Source organism: Bombus flavifrons, chromosome 11 (assembly GCF_040668555.2).
Source record: "Bombus flavifrons isolate JBK064 chromosome 11, iyBomFlav1_principal, whole genome shotgun sequence".
Classification (NCBI taxonomy): Eukaryota; Metazoa; Arthropoda; class Insecta; order Hymenoptera; family Apidae; genus Bombus; species Bombus flavifrons.
The window spans coordinates 2,954,739-2,972,329 of record NC_138452.1 but is presented as its reverse complement, the minus strand read 5'-3'; the positions used below and the strand labels follow the sequence as shown (position 1 = coordinate 2,972,329).

At 34.0% G+C, this 17,591-nt stretch overlaps 2 protein-coding genes across 5 annotated transcripts; both read left to right on the top strand.

Annotated features, from left to right (window-relative positions):
* The first annotated feature begins 125 nt into the window (after positions 1-125).
* Positions 126-2,088, top strand: LOC138184898 (ubiquitin-like protein 7). Its single transcript, XM_069123326.1, has 4 exons — positions 126-512; positions 707-912; positions 983-1,119; positions 1,193-2,088. Exons 1-4 carry the CDS (start codon positions 368-370, stop codon positions 1,746-1,748), a joined length of 1,044 nt encoding a protein of 347 aa, XP_068979427.1. The 5' UTR covers positions 126-367; the 3' UTR covers positions 1,749-2,088.
* Positions 2,089-2,845: 757 nt separating this feature from the next.
* On the top strand, positions 2,846-17,572 carry Ncc69 (sodium chloride cotransporter 69). Of its 4 annotated transcripts, XM_069122747.1 has the most exons (19): positions 2,860-3,003; positions 3,113-3,271; positions 6,134-6,563; positions 12,607-12,766; positions 12,835-12,930; positions 13,070-13,261; positions 13,328-13,504; positions 13,662-13,801; positions 14,027-14,326; positions 14,410-14,635; positions 14,724-14,845; positions 14,912-15,047; positions 15,119-15,330; positions 15,406-15,647; positions 15,726-15,871; positions 15,964-16,291; positions 16,373-16,524; positions 16,599-16,707; positions 16,797-17,572. In XM_069122747.1, exons 3-19 carry the CDS (start codon positions 6,297-6,299, stop codon positions 16,930-16,932), a joined length of 3,141 nt encoding a protein of 1,046 aa, XP_068978848.1. In that variant the 5' UTR covers positions 2,860-3,003; positions 3,113-3,271; positions 6,134-6,296; the 3' UTR covers positions 16,933-17,572. The 4 variants fall into 4 exon arrangements, with proteins under 4 accessions (XP_068978850.1, XP_068978847.1, XP_068978848.1 ...); XM_069122749.1 differs by lacking the exon at positions 3,113-3,271 and having other exon boundaries at positions 2,846-2,931; XM_069122746.1 differs by having other exon boundaries at positions 2,857-3,271.
* Positions 17,573-17,591: the final 19 nt, after the last annotated feature.

The following is a 17,591-nucleotide window of genomic DNA, read 5'->3' as shown; positions in this document are numbered from 1 at the left end:
AACGTCAATTATAGTTCATTCCGTATGTAAATATAATGAATTTATTCTTATCTAATAGTTGGTTCCTTTTTAATTTATAATAATTTGAATATGTAAAATGTCGTTTGCATTTGCTTGTTTTATTCTTATTAAAAGTTCATTCATAATAATAAAATATTAAAACGAAGTTAGTAAAAGTGATTTCAATCTCAATCAGTTAAAAATATATGATAGAGCGGTTAGAAGATAATGTGAAGTCAAAAGCAATAAAATGATATGAGGGACACAATAAACGCTTCATGATGATTTTGTAAAATCGAAGAGTGTATCGATTTGAAAGTGTATCGTGTTCGTGTTGTGTTTTCTGTGTAGTGTTTCTGTGACAATAATGAGTTCAGAATTGATTCTAGGTGTACGTTTAGATCCTCAAACAATAACTATCATTAAATTAAATGATATTAATTTTAAGACAAAGGTTGAAAAACTGAAATATGAAACAGCTGGAAGGGTTAACCTATCAAAAGATTTATTTGGTGAGATGTTTTCTTTGTTTCTTGTTTCCATTTCTCTTGTGAATCACAGTGTTTTAAGTTTTTTAACATTGAAGCAATAATGCAGTAATGATGTATTATAAAAATAATGTATAATCATCTTTGTTAAAGTAATTTTTAAATTATAACCATAAACATATTTAAAACACAAATATTTTTCTTTTGTTTTTCCATAGAATTAATTTATTGTGGATGCGTCCTTGAGGATGACATGACTTTAGAATCGTACGGTTTGAAAAATGGTTCAATGGTACATGTTTTAAGAAGAAGGGAACCAGAACTGCCATCATTTCCTAAATGCATATCAGAAGACGGAATTTTACAACTAGTATCTGCATTTAAGTCTTTCAAAGAAAATCCTGGGCTTCGAAGCGCTTTAAATGTACATTAGTTACTATGCACTTACATAAAAATACTTAAATTTTATTACAAAATGTATTTGTTAATTTTAGCGCATAGGTAAGAAACCAGAAGTTATGGACAATATCATTTCATCTTCTCCTGGATTACATGAAGATACAGTAGCAATTGCAATTTTACAAGACCCTGATTTAATGTCATATTTCACAGACGTTGATACTGTTAGAAGGTAAATTCTATTATGTATATTTTTCAAAACTATAGTTCTAGAAAATTATTACGTGTTTTAATTATATGAGTAGATTTGCAGAAGCACATCCAGTCTTGGTGGAAGCTGCTCAAAATATAGCTGCAGCTGTTCATGCTGAAGCACATAACAACGTAACTGTTGGCTCCAATTCTTCACTATCTAATTCACAGCCTGCCGCTTATTCTTATAGTTTAGACAATTTAAGTGGTGACGAAGAAATGGCAGGAGATTCTTCTCAGTCTTCAGATTCTACACAAACACCAAATTTATCTTCTAATCCAACAAACTCTACCGTTACTGTTGCACAACTTGCAGCAGCAGTTTCTAGAGCAAGAGCTGGAAGTTTTCCCCTCTCCAATCCTGCTTCTTCCACTTCAGCTGGCAGCACGAATTCTGGAATAATAACTACGGAAATGTTTACACAAGCTATGCAGCAAGTTCATTCACCGTCCGTTTTACCACGCTCCTCGGATTTACGACGAATGTTAGCGCAAATGCATGAACTAGGATTGCAAAATGATACATTAAATCTTCGAGCATTACATCTCACAAATCATGATGTAATAGCAGCAATTGAACTTGTGTTCAGCGGATTTAGCAATAATTAAGTTTATAAAATTAGAATCACCAGTGCCCTCATTTGAACATTATATACAAAAATATAACGGTATATGTCTTATTTTTATGCATTAAACTGAATGATCTTTATGAAACTTAAAAAATGGAAATTTTCTTTAATTTCAAAAGAACTTCAATCATTGTAATTTCTCTGGTTTTAAAAACAATTGTTGAAAATCTATAAACAAAATTTTCGAGCTAGATATATAAGATAAAACTTTTATGTTATAATAAGAAAAAAGAATTATAATCTGTTTATATACTTTTGATAATATTAATAATTATATTTTATACAATTTTGTTAATGTACATAAAACCGACAAATATAAAGAAGTAATAAAATTGAATACTTAGTAATTAATATGCTTATTTCTTGTGAAATATCTTTTATCATTTAATATTTTCGGAAACTGGTGGCTTTGCTCATATGTTTTTAATAATCATTAGAGAGATATACATACATGGTTTATGTTAATTTTATGCATTTTATAATAGCACGTGCAAACCATGTGATGTAATAGCGGTATTTACACTGCAATATTAAATAAATACGTCATACCCTTTAACTGCATGGTAATAAAGTTTTATTGCACTAAAAATAATATTAAAAATTGATCTATTACTCGATTCTTATTTGTTATTATCCGATACAGTAAATACATTTATACGCACTTATATAGAATAAAATTGAAGTAAATAGAATTTTAATTGAAAATATTACAGTCTAATAAAATATTCAAATTAATAAAAAATTTAAAACTTACACCAGATAAAAGAATTACAAATTTCACGAACTCAAACCTTAAACCTGCAATTGTAATACTATACTATATATTATACTATATTTTTTATTTGAAACAGACGAAAAGAAGAATAGATTATTCATAAAGGATGTTCTGACAGCGAGTAAGTAACGTCTCGGAGGGCTTTGTAAGAAAGTGCATGTACAAAATAACGCTTGTATCGCGATAATCTTTATAACATGTCTACAAAGGTGGTGCACGTGTATGTATACATATTGGTACGAATGCGATTGCGTGTGAACTAGTGTACGCGAGCGCACGAACGGTTTAGCTAGAGTGAAGGGGAATTGTGCGATGTTCCGTCAGTAGGAATCGAGATTTTGTGACGGTTGGACGCGTCGTGGAGTGGCGAGTCTGAGAAATCACACGAGTACGAATGACAGAAGCGGCACGTGCTTACGCAAACGTATAAGTGTACACACCGGTCCAATTCTCGTACAGTGTAAGTCCATTGACAGAAAGGACAGTCGCGTCGTGGTGTAACTGGATATTAGTTAAGAAGTTGCCGGCTTCGTTTTATGTTACCTGACATGCGGTCGATTATATTCCAGAAAAACATCGAATGTTAGCATCGTTGTTTTATATTCAATGGACAGATGTGAGAACAAATCGAAAGCGTGAATATTCATGGCGTGAGGTTATGGGGGGATCGAATACCTGACGGATACTCTGTTCTACTTGACGGCCTTTTTACGTGACTGAGAAAGAAGGTGAAGAATGAAATGCTTGCTTCTATTTATTCCCTTATACCTGATCCCTTTATGAATGATTCCTTTTCGAGCATCTGCACTGGCCTTTCCCTTCTGTATCTATACGAATAATGCTACAAAATACTAGACTTCATTCGCCGGCGTCTAGGGTGAGCCGGCTTCCTTCCTACAATGAACCCCGTAACGTTTCTTCAAACTGTTTATTTTTTTAAAATGTTTATTTTCTTAGATTTTCGTCATTTCTTTAATAGAATATTTTACAATATCTTCAATATAAAATTTTATTATATCTATTAAAATACATATCATGCTTGGGTCAATATTGGGGTTGATTAATTCCGTTAGCAAATTTTTTAAAAGTTTGTGTTCTTACAATTAAATTTTATATATTGTCACGTGAATTGTCTATATATATATGTGTGTGTGTGTAATTACGTAAATTAATCTTTCTTAGTTGCTAATCGGGATTTTGAAATTTTCATGAACAGACTACGATCAATCGTGAAGTGATTAAAGAATATCCGAAAACTTAAAAAAATTAAGAAAGAGAATCGATTCCTTTCTTTCTAAAAAAACCGATCGAGAGGCATGCTAGTGTTAATATGAATTAGTAAAATATGACATAATATATGTATACATATTTATAATAGAGAAGACAGAGAGTAGCTGCCCTTTTTTCTGATAAGCAGCGATATACCGACTTTTTATTATTTTTTGACATACAACGATAAACTTAAGAGAATATTAATCGTATTTAAAATAGAACGATAGAGAAAATCATTTTACTCATACGTGAGTCGACGACACAGTCGAAATATGAAAAAATAGGTGGTCGTGAGAGTTACCAGGATATTTGTCACGGTCTCTTGCTTGTGACGAACGTTTTTTGTGAACATTATGTGAACCAGCGAAGTACGACTTCCGGTATTTCGCTCGAATTTCAAATTTTTCATTGAATAATCGAATTGAAATATATTAGATTCTTAATATTTATGTTAAGTCAATAGTCAAAATAGTGTAAACGAAATAAAAAACTTTTCGATGATGAACTAAATGTAATCAAATGATATCGTATACTTGCATGAAAGAAGACCTTTTTCACTTGTTGATTAATCTGATATTTTCCTTGGCTTGTATAAAAATGTTGCAAGTTTACTTAAATTATGTTTTTAATTTACCATAATAATTTTCAAAGAGAAATAATAAACAATTTCTGAATGGGCCATAATTCGAAACTATAGGTAATTATTATACTTAAATGAACGATAATTTCATATGTAAATTCAATGATATACTATCGTTTAACAGTTTCAGGTTAATATGTTACGCGATACTCCTGCGTTGCAGCTATTTTGAAATGATACGGACCGACGAGCCGTCGTTAAAAATGCAGTTTTGAACTTGCGTAAATTAGAATGATCTAGTTAGACGTTAATCGAGACCATTTTTTGCGGTAATTACTTGGTTTACTTTATGTACTTCGACTTACACCGAAATTTGTTCTTATAATAACAAGACAAAAGATCACATAAATTCTTTTCACAACTATTAATTCTCTTTACGATTCGATTCTATTCCGATTTTAAATCGGATTTAAGTTAATTGTCAAGAGCGGAAAATTAATTGACAATGAATAGAGTGCTTTTCCATTATTAGTATTACATTTTCTAATTACCAATAGCATAGTTCATTTGCAATGGATAGGAACACTAATTTCCATTTTAATGAAATATTTATGGTAGTAAAATAACGAAGAAGCTGCTCATAAAGCGATTGAAATAGTTATACATTTGCTTACAAAACTTTTCCGCGAAGCGTTTAATTGTTCGTTTAAAGTACTCTCCTCTTTTTTAATCTTGTCATGAAATAAATTATAAAACGTTTATCAATTGATCGAGGACCGCCCAAGATCGTTTCACGGAAGCAGCGTACCATACAGAAAGAACCTTTTCTCATTTTCCGTTTTATTAATTTGAACTTCACAGATGTTGATAAATATTGTCCTCCTGTTCGTACATTAAAAAATAAGATAGTTAGTTTCTACTCCAATCAGAAAACTATCTTTTTACGGCGTTAGAAGAAACGATTAATTCAATAACTAGATCATTCATGCATTAACCCGTCGAGAGCTAGTAATTATGTACGGAGTGTTGTAAACAAGGGTAATTTCATAATTGACAAGCCTACGCGGCAGTTGTTAACTAATTGTAACTGGAGAACCAAGGGCATCGGGTATCGATCGTATTTAAGATAGACCGATTCTAAAAAATGTTGCGAATACGGATTTTCACTTAGCTTGTCCCGTATTAAAATCGAATACTCGCGAATAATTCCATATCTACAATGGCATTTGCAAATAATCTTTACGATCGTTGCTTTCGGTCAAGATCGTTGTAACTTCTCCCCCTTCGTTCTTCCAACGCCCTTTCTGGCTAATATTATTCAGAAATTGCAAATGCCAGTCGCATTTTTGTAAACAAGATCTCTCGGTGGTTACTTAAAGATCAATTAGAATTATCAAACCGCGAATGTTTATACATTTATAGAAAATTTGAAGATGCAAAAATTGTACACTTACAAAAAATTAAATTAGTTTACAAACCTATGAATCTGCCTAAACATCCGCAGTCTAGCTATTAGTCAGTTCCGACCTTTTTTTTAATTATCAAACCACATGTATAATGCAAAATGAAAATAGATCTTCGTCTTTCCGATAAAGACAAAAGGAAGTTACCTTCCCCGTTATAAAACCTTCCAAGACTTGACTTACTCTTACAAAGGCTCGAAGAATATTATCCGTAGTTAACGATTTACAAACTTGCATTCGTGAGCCAACTGTTAATAGAGAATTTTAATTCGAAGGTGAATCAGTAAAGGCGAAACGATCAAACGTCCAGCTCACCAGCTTCCAGAAGACGTTGTCGAACCTGATTGTCGTCAGCTGCATCGTCAGCGGTGTAACGAACGGAAAGTAGAAGGATCACAGAGCCAAAAACAAGTAATCGAAGAGATATTGAGGGAGAAGATGGCTCACGAGAACGGCGTAAACGGCGATACCGATTCCGAAACGGTGGAATTGAATTCCCTGAGAAGAACCAGATTCCACGTAAATCGAGTAGACAGTCTGGAAGGTCGTGCCAGCCTTCTTGGCGAACAGGAAACGAGAAAGTCTCTTAGGCACATGACGAGGGAGGCTCTCCCTAGACTGGATAATTATAGAAACATTATGAGTATTCAGGCTGCTCATAGACCGTCTTTGGACGAGCTTCACAATCCCACTCTGCTTAACAAGGTAAGGATGATGATACTTGACCATTAATAGGACCGCTATTACTTTGTTTTATAATGCGTCGGTAGTTGTGTTCATTATGATTACGACGATGTGTGATATTATGCACTTGGTATTCTCCTCGCTTGATTTCCAGCTCCAGACGTCTTTGAATCACCCAACACGTGCTTTTACGAGACAATTTTTCACTTCATTTTGATGTCATTTTGATAAACGAGCAAGTTTATTTTCGAGTCTCGTTATCGCGTTATTTATTGTTCTTTAAATTGTTGAATCGTATAATTGAATAGTAAACTCGTATAAAATTTGTTTATCGTTTAAAGAGGAGTTTCATAATTATTTCGTGGCTACTAGGGTGAGATCAATTTAATTTCAATTGAGGCGGTAGGTAGAATTTACGCTTTATGTATATGGTTGATGTCGTTTTACATAACGTCGCTTGCATTATGTTTGCACATCGTGAAATTGCAATTACAACAAACAATTAATCAACTTGTAGCTTATCGCTAACTTAGTCAGTGTGTCGGTACTTCGTTTACAAACTAAACATTAGACTTCAGCGACAAGGCAAATAGTTGTGGAAAAGCATAATCAATGAGACTTTACCCCGTGAAAAAATTATGTGGGTCACTCGAAAGTTCCCCTTTGCTATTTAAACGAGTGTCAAGCCTTAAGATCGAGTCAACGTTCGTTCGGAGAATTTTCGAACTATATGATATAGTATACATATACTACGAGAGTATTCGAACACTTATCGTAGAAAATTTTCATGAATATAATAACACTTTTTGAAGTTCCATTAGCATTGCAACGAAGTGATACGAATGTCACGATTATGCTGGAAGAATGTATACTAGTAAAGCTAATTTGGAAATGTATACACAAGTTGCGACGTACTTATCGCAAATATACGTTTGATAAAAAGATTGTTATGCGAAAGATGGTCTTATTAAGTATCGAGGCTTATTGATATAATGGAGCATTGACTGTTTAAATAATTCTGTGATTTTAATATCTTGTAACTTTCATATACATTTACAGCATTCTTACAAACTATCTCGATCGTAACATAATCGTATGTAACATATACAAAATATTTTGTATAACAAATGTACGGTACAGTATATTTAGAATAAGTTTCTATACGTGTTGCCTTGTATAGTCGTCGCGTTTTCTCTATCTTCCTCGTTTGAAACAGCGGTACGTCGATGCATGTACGAACACATGTACGTCGGCTGACACGGTGTACATTGACATTCAAGCATTTCTTAACCGAGTTCGTCCCTTATCTACGACCCTCTCTCGTCAACTACTCCGGTCTAAAATTAACCAAGTATAGTAAACGTGGTCGTGCACGCGTTCGCCAACGAACAATGCCTTACAGATTCGTTCATTCTTTCTTCATATATATGTTCATACGTCTGTTGCTTGTCGATGAGATAATAATTAAGCAGTTTTGTCAGGTTGTAGGAAAAAGAAAAAGCATAGAGAAATAACTGGAAGAATTTTGCGAGACTACCACAACGGAAACGAAGGGAAATGAACAGTATTTTATCTTCGTTCGTACTCGCCACGCTGATTTATCAAAAGTCTGTGTATATTGAATGTACGTCTGAATTTGTATTACTAGCTGCTGAATCGGTGTACTCTTTGTATCACATAGCGTTCCGTTTCCTGTTCGCGTTACTCGGAAATAGTAGGAGTCAATGGAAACGGCGCTATATTTACGAGCTTGTTCGATTTGAATTTATTCTGTGTCGGAAAGCGATAACTTTTTTTTTCGATAATCGGTTTGTCGTTAGTTTCTTACGACTATTTTAGAATCTATACACAGTGTTTATTAAACTTAGCTAAATAAGCTTGCTATTTTATTCATTTTCTGAATGCCTTCTAATAAGTTACATAACTTACACGATTAAAGAAAACGATATTCATCTTGTTCTATTTATCGTGATTGACCTATTCCTTGTGATAACAAAGAGGCTTCGTTAAACGTTATTTTCTTAATCTTTCTTCCACTAAGAAACTGATTAGAACGTTTATTTATTCACATCATAATGTTTCACTCTGTCGACTACAGTTGATGCAATAGCCCAACAATATTTTTACGTTCGATACATCTGTTAAAACAAAAATTTTTCATATCTAAATACCTTCTTCTGAAACACAATTTGTCGTTTGCTATTTATGCTTGGGTCAGTATCGAATTAGATGAATTTCAACGAACCTGATTTTATACTACACATACCGAACAGCTAAGTAGGGAGCAAGATGTAAATATACTGTGTTTTAAGAAATAGTACTCCTAGAAAGGATAACTAAAACGACTAGTAGGGTTTCTTAATTGTATATCCCATTGTGTAAAAGTATTTAAAAATACACGGATTAGAAGCGATTAACCCCTTTCTTGATTAACCCCAGCTGAAATCATATAACGACGGAACAGACGTTACATTTGTTCCCATCAAGTTTTCTCATTTCAAGTTGACAATAAATCCTGGCCATTAATCATAATAGAACAGTTTCGAGCCAGCAGAACTTTTTCACTAAGTCTCATGGTATGTTTAGTTAAATATAAGCTCCGCTAAACTGACTACTACGACGAAATATGATATGTCCGGCATAACCGTAGGATCGTAACGACTTAAATCCATCATCTAGATTGCCCCTGACACGGGGTTAACTATAATTCAACCTAAATAAATTTCGGATACAATCGAGTTCGCTCGATCGCCTCGATGCGTATAATCAGATCGATTGAGATGAGTCGGTACGGTCAAACTTATTCGATTACGAGCAACCACGTTCCTCAGGTAATTCGAGGAAGTTGGTTGAAAGAGAAAAGAGAGGACACGGAGCGTCTTGTACAGTACGTGACGAAACGAAAACTTTCCAAACGGATCAAAGGAGAAAAGGGAAGAGTTAGAGGGCTAGAGAACGACACAGAGTTAGAGAAAGCACACTGTGTGGCATACATTAGATGGATGGTCATTTTTTGACAATGTTAACAGGTGAAAACGCACGTGCGTAGTTTATCGATCGTGCATTTGGATGTAGAAATCATTTCCCGACGCGCTCTCTTTTTTTGTTAATTAAAATAATGAAAAGTGAGGAGAAAATATTCCATTTCCGTCTCTTTATCTAGTCTACGTTACTTGCAATATTTTAACAATTAGCTGCGTTACCCTTAATAAATTTTCATAGTAAATTTTCAAACATCCTACGTTTATAATGCTTCCGCTTTTTGTTTTTCTTACAGAGCCATTCGCTACTGCTCTTAAGTTTATTATCAATATCTATTTTTGAAAATTTGAAAGTAATCCACGAACCTAAACAAGCTTTACTTTGAAAGATTAAAAAGTCAACATTGATTAGCGATGCATCTTTTATGAGGTTTTTAACTAAAAGATCAAGAAGGATCGGCAAATATTAGTAAACGCGTATGAGCAATTATTTATTTTTAGAGGCGTATCGATTCATGTGAAGTCAAACGAATTCTTGAATCGTAATCTTTCGAATCGACAGAACTAATTAGCAACGCGTCTTTCAGCAGGATGAAAGTCGACTGTTTTTGTCGTTGTCTGCGATTCCTATGGAAAACGAGCACGATCGAGCGCTATTTTCGAGATCGTTGTGTCCATTTCGTTGGAATTAATTAGCAGAGACTTATATGGCCCTTGCCACGAAATCTTAGAAATCGCGTGCAGAAACGCAGCAACCTTCGCGGATCGTAGAATGTTAAAATAGGAACCCCCACGTTCGGCTGAACAATTAAAGCATCACTTGAAGTAATCGTAAATGCCATGAGACTGTCTCATCCACAACGCAATGCTCGACAAATCGTACCGTCTATTCGAGAAATTAACATCTTTGTAGAAGCACAATAGAATTTTGTCTTACCATGAGGCACCATTTACTTTGATCATTTTATCACGCGTTTGTGTCGATGCAGTTATCTGTTTCTCTTCGTCTGCTTCGTCGTACCAAGACCATACAAAAGTCGTTGAACGAATTTGTTATCAATGCATGTACTCGTTCTTATTACTTCATCGTATCAGTCGACCGCAACGTGCAAAAGGTCAACGATAAACGATTCAATTTTATTTGACTAGATCGATTACAGAGTAATAAATATGTAGATTGAACGACTGACGACAGTGAAAAGGAATGAATAGAGAAGAAAATTGAAATATCACTTGTAAATCCAAATTGTGTGGCACACATGAGTTAATGATAGCATCTGTAGGACCAGTAAAACGCGTGCTCCGAATACATTACGAGTCGAGAGATAAGCGTTCGTTATTATTTGACTATTATACCACGTATCGTACGGACGTGTCGGTTTGAAAGAGTGTGTATGTGGCCAGTAGGCGAGAAGCGTGTTCTTTTCCTCGTCGATTTTTTCTTTCGATGCAACGCGCTCGTAATTCACTTATGCGCGTCGTAAGTACTTACGTGCATGATCTGCAACGATGAACAGACGACTCATCTTTGGACAGGCTGCTTTTTCTCTCCAAGTATATCTTCATAATGTACTGGTTCCGAGAAGAGAAGGATCAGGTTGGTGCCTCTCGTTGTAACATTTCAAGGTACAATAATTGTAGTAAGAGGATCGCTCGAGAAATTTTCTCTCGTTAAGTTAAACAATTTGCGGCACTGAGAAACACGACACGTTTTTACGAGGCAATGAAATTGTTGAAAGTTAAGTTCAAGTTCTACACTTATATTTGGACTGCGTTATCGAGATTGAAATATCGAATGATTGAGAATCTGAAAATATTATTTAACAGTTCATAAGCTTCTTGTCAGGGTAGCTTCATTTATTTGATCGATTCGAGGAACATTCTTGTCACGTTACGAAGGGTAAGTCGACACAAGATTGGCTCCGTGCAGATGCTTAAGAATAATTTTACAATTATACCAAACTTCAAGGCACGATATTCGAGGATATAACGGGAAATAATGGGATGAAATAATCGTCTCTCTAAGAGTTAGACGCTAGTTGAAGCAGGCTCGTAAGAAAATATCTTTGAACCGCGGATATTCGTGCTTGCTATTTATTCTTCGAATAAATTTTTGGCGTATTAACGATAGAAAAGAATCATCGTATTAGCTGGTACAAATTGAAATAAGCTGTTATAAAAAGCATTTAGGTAATTCATAATACCTAAATGTTTCAGTTTTGTATCGAAAATCCTTGGTTTCTCTATTCGTCGTAAATATCATGTTATTACAGAGGGTGTAATTCAATTAGTGTTTATATAGTAGTTTGTTTCTAAGGCTTCTACAATCGTTTGTTTGATCAGATCCATACGTATTTAGAGAGACGAAAGTTCCTTCAGTTTTGTTTGATTCTCATGTAAATACTCTGAAGAGTTCGCATCAACACTACTTCGTTCTATAAATTCCACTTTTCAGCTTTCATTGATTTAGATTTCCATTGTTTTAATTTCGATTATTGTGTTTATTCTGTTACGCCTGGGATTTACAGCGTAGATATTGTCAAAATCATTATCAATGTTATTTTTCATCCATAACGAGCAAAATATATTTTTGCCTATTGATAATATTCGCTGCTAATCGTTGACATTTACGAGCTGAATTTCTAAAAAGTATCTGAACATTGGGCGACGCGTGTAATATATGGCATGTGAGGCATTGTTACGTAAATCGTTAGTCTTCATTGGTTGACTGGCGACCCTTCCTCTAGACGAATCACCTTCAATGCCGATAACCACCTCTAAATCTCAATTTACGCGTAACACTCACATAGAGAGATCTACGAATCTCTCGATAAATTCTGCAGTTTATTTCCATAAATACTTGTTTGTTCCAATGGATCTGGAAACTGAAACAATCTTATTCGTCATCCAAGAAAATCTACCAGTCATCGACCAGTATGTGGGACGATGATTTAACTTGAACTTGAATGAAGTAGATAATTGATTGTAATACATTGATGTTGTATTTCTATTCGGGCTTAAGCTATATTGAACGATAATCATTAAGTCGCTTTAAAATTATGCTTATTGCTTTACTGTCGTAGGATCCAGGCTCGCATATATTACAAATAGCACAGGTGAAATCATCGATTTCCGGTATAAAATTCGGATGGATTCAAGGAGTTTTATTGAGATGTCTTCTGAATATTTGGGGGGTGATGCTCTTTCTACGACTCTCTTGGGTCGTAGCACAAGCTGGCATAGGTAACTATGAAAAAAAAAAGAAAATGTATCTTATAGATTTCATGCGTTTTTCCTTCTGTTCCCTTTAGGGGAAGCTATTTTATTGATTTCAATAACGACAGCTGTGACCACAATAACATCTTTATCGATGTCGGCGATTAGCACAAATGGGCTCATTAAAGGAGGTAAATACCAACGAATACATACCTGTTATATACTATCGATTCAAACAATGATTGGAAAAAATGTGTATACGTCGGTCGACACGTTTTGCTTTCTTTATTGTCTCTGGTGTCAGATGATAAGATTAATTACTTGCCGCAGGTGGCACGTATTATATGATTTCCAGATCACTGGGACCCGAATTCGGAGGTTCTATAGGACTTATATTTTCTTTGGCGAATGCAGTCGCTTGCTCCATGTACGTTGTTGGATTCTGTGAAAGTATGGTTGACTGTTTAAAAGCGAATGAGATTTGTATCGTTGATTGCGACAATACAGACATCAGAATTATAGGTCGGTATAAAAGGCCATGTACATGATTTTTTTGGACAGAATTTCTTATGGTTCCCTTCCGTACAGGTTGTATCACGATAGTTCTGTTGCTGTTGATCGTTATGTTCGGTTTGGAATGGGAGGCGAAGGCTCAGATTGGTTTGCTGATTATTTTGCTCTTAGCTATTGCCGATTTCATGATTGGCACCATCATTGGACCTAAAAACGATCAGGAACGGGCCAAAGGATTTATAGGATACAACGGTAATACATACGGTTACTGCTGATAATATCATTTGTTCAAGAGATAGTAACTAAGTTATGAATTAAATAACGATCAATAATCAACACATGTTGCAGATAAAATATTTAAGGTTTTTACAATAGTTTAACTCATATCCTATTTTCTATATGTCCACAGCTGATCTATTCAAAGAGAATTTTTATTCGGACTACAGATACAGCGAAGGGATGGAACACAACTTTTTTTCAGTTTTGGCTATTTTCTTTCCTGCGGCTACGGGTATCCTGGCAGGTGCGAATATATCCGGTGATTTGAAGGTGATTTAGCCCTTTCGTCTATAAGGAATATCTTTTAACATTTTGATTGCTAAGAAGTTTCATTGATATTACATTATATTGTTATTTTATACATTACATGTTATAATTACATTATATTAAATCTTAGCATTTAACTCGCCGTATCTTAATGTTGCATACATCTGTAGTATTAGCAACAAATATGTGTCTATTATAGTCCATACAGAGAATTTGTATTTTTGATAGGATCCACAAACAGCTATTCCTAAAGGAACACTGTTGGCTATTCTTTTAACAACTATATCTTACCTCTTTATGGCGCTTATGGTGGGCGGCACAGTTATGCGAGACGCGTCTGGTGATATTAATGACTTGTGGAACATTTTCAATAGTTCATATACTGCCTTATCGAGTTTGAATGCGACTAATGAAACAACTGAGTCTCCAATTGCTACCTTAAATACTAGCGAAATAGTATGGAGCAAGTATGGCACAAAATTTAATTGTACAGGACATTGTCTTTATGGTAGTCATAATAGTTTTCAGGTATTTCTTCTAACAGTTAGCAATCAAAGGAATGCGAATGAATATTTAATTTTCATATTGACTATTCCATACGATTGTTTTAGGCGATTGAATTGGTTTCTGTATTTGGACCATTTATTTATGCTGGATGCTTTGCAGCTACTTTATCAAGTGCCTTAGCATCATTAGTTTCTGCACCTAAAGTATTTCAGGCACTTTGTCTTGATAAATTGTATCCTGGAATAGAGTGGTTTAGTGGTGACAAAGACAAAGAGCCAATTCGTGGTTACTTTCTTACATTTATAATTGCTGTTGGTTTCATTTTAATCGGTTAGAGTTATACTATCTTGTTCTAGATAAATAATGACATTATTCACCGATGTTAATTGATTCGACTAAAAAATTTCATTTATTGTAGGAGAATTGAATGCCATAGCTCCGTTGATCTCAAATTTCTTTTTGGCTGCCTATACTCTTGTTAACTTTAGCACGTTTCATGCTTCATTAGCTAAACCAATCGGTTGGAGACCAACGTTTAAGGTACAATTTGCATTAAATTATTTTTCTAACAAGAGATTATTAGTCGCAGAATAAATTTTATTCCAGTATTATAATATGTGGCTAAGTCTTGCTGGTGCCATTCTCTGTGTTTCTGTGATGTTCTTGATCTCATGGTGGACAGCGCTAATCACGTTATTCGTAGTTCTAGCACTTTATTTAGTAGTCTCGTACAGAAAACCAGGTAATATTTTACAAATTAAGTATTTTTTATGTTGTAATGACAACGTTAATAATCTAAAAATGATTTCGTAGATGTTAATTGGGGTTCTACGACACAAGCTCAGACATATAATAACGCCTTAAACGCTGTTCAGCAGTTAGATAGAGTCGAAGAACACGTTAAAAACTACAGACCTCAACTGCTAGTACTCAGTGGTACTCCAAGTACAAGATCAGCGCTCATTGACTTTGCACATTATATTACTAAAAATAATAGCTTATTTATTTGTGGGCATATTATCGAGGTACAGTATTTTTCGGTAAGAAGTGATACACATCTTTTATGTAATGTTTAATACATTTAAATTTCCATACTTTAGTCACCAATTTCATATAAGACACGCAATTCCATGACCGTGAACTGTACTTCGTGGTTTAGAGCGAATAAAATTAAAGCATTTTATTCCATGGTGGATGGTGCAAATTTTCAAGACGGCACTACTTCTCTTTTGCAAGCCGCTGGCTTGGGAAAGATGAGGCCCAATATTTTGTTAATGGGCTACAAACAAGACTGGGCGACTTGTCCTCGAGAAAATTTGAATATGTACTTTAATGTAATGCAGTAAGTATTTTCATATAATTAAATGTAATAATTAAATGAAATCAAAATTTCACGAAAATTTTATATATATATATATAGCAAAGCTTTGGATATGCATATAGCAGTAGCACTTCTTCGAATAAGCGAGGGTTTAGATTGTAGCACGGTTGTAGGAGATGCTGAAGAACAAAAGAAAACCGCGCAAACAATTCCAGAAAATCAAAGCTTCTCTCAACTTAGCCAAGGTTTGTGGAATATCTGAAAAGCTTGTTTTCATAAACACTGAATTTTTGTTATAATCCTTATCGTATCTTTAAACTAATATTTATTCTTGCAGCTAGTAGTACGTCAGATATTTCTATTCCTGGGAGTCCAGCTCCAAGAAGGTCCAAACTAATTAACGAATATCCTAATCCAACTGCGCAAGGTCAACGTGAAAATCAACAGAATTTTCTACCGGTAGCAAAAGATATACTTAGTACCGTAACAAAATTTCAGCGTAAGCAAAAAAAGGGTACGATAGATGTATGGTGGTTGTACGATGATGGTGGTTTAACCCTTCTGTTACCCTATATAATCAGTACAAGACGTAATTGGTCTAATAGCAAATTAAGAGTTTTCGCTCTTGCAAATAAAAACTCAGAGCTCGAATATGAGCAAAGAAAGTAAGTATATGATATGTATTTCTATGAGCAAAAAAGAAAGTTAAAACAAATTTATTAATATTATTATTACTTTATCATTAGTATGGCAAGTCTTTTATCGAAATTCAGGATAGATTACTCTGCCTTGAACGTGATACCAGATATTTCAAAACCAGCTCAGGATACTACCAAAAATTTCTTTAATACACTAATAGCAAATTTTCAAGAAACGGAAAATACAAAAACAGACGATGGTAGTATTATGTTAATTACACGCGTATTTTGATAAAATTCTAAAAAAAATTCCTAAAAATCGATTTATTTTCAGATATCATCAAAGATTCTGAATTAACCGCTATGAATGAGAAAACAAATCGGCATTTACGTTTAAGAGAATTATTACTTGAAAATTCAATGGAAGCTAATTTAGTAGTTATGTAAGTAATTGTATAAACAAAATTACACTTTTACCGCCATGTTTTTAATTCACTGAAATTATTTTTGTATTATTTTATTCTCCTTTCAGGACATTGCCAATGCCTCGAAAGGGTGCTGTATCAGCACCTCTTTATATGGCTTGGCTTGAAACTTTAACACGCGACATGCCACCATTTTTGCTTGTTCGAGGCAATCATACATCCGTCTTAACTTTTTATTCTTAATAAGGGAAAGCAAATAACAATACTTGTGCACTGTAACGTTAATAATTATCAAAGTTAAATGAAGTATTTTACCAATGACTTAAACATTATAGATGCACATACGAATGAATTGATTACGATGAAAAGTAGAACTGCCGCGGAATATAGATAACAGTAAGAGGCCTTTATAATGAGAGCGACACATATTTGAATGAGTTAGTATTCAGGCGTGTTTAGCAAGGATTAACCCCTGAATATATACAACGAATGCAGCAAGACTGTATTATTTGTTAAAAACACGTTCGCTACGTTAACTGTTCCTGAATTTCGAAATGTTTTCCATCCACCAATTGTAAAAAGAAATAACTGCATCCTCATAAATATTTAAAATAAATGACGTTATTACATACTGTAAATTGTACAATCACCAATAACATGTTTTACATATTTAAGTACAATTATTCAAAATTTCGATAATATATAAAGATATTATAGTTAATTAATTTATTTAGAGAACTATTGACAATCGTTGAATAAAATATTTTGAATAATTATAGACAAATATGAAATATGAAATATAGGCAAATATTAGAATAAAAATTTGAGAAAAAATACTAGTCCTAGGTGTAGCACTATAATTGAAATTGGTATCTATTTATATCAAAGTATAAAACCATGTA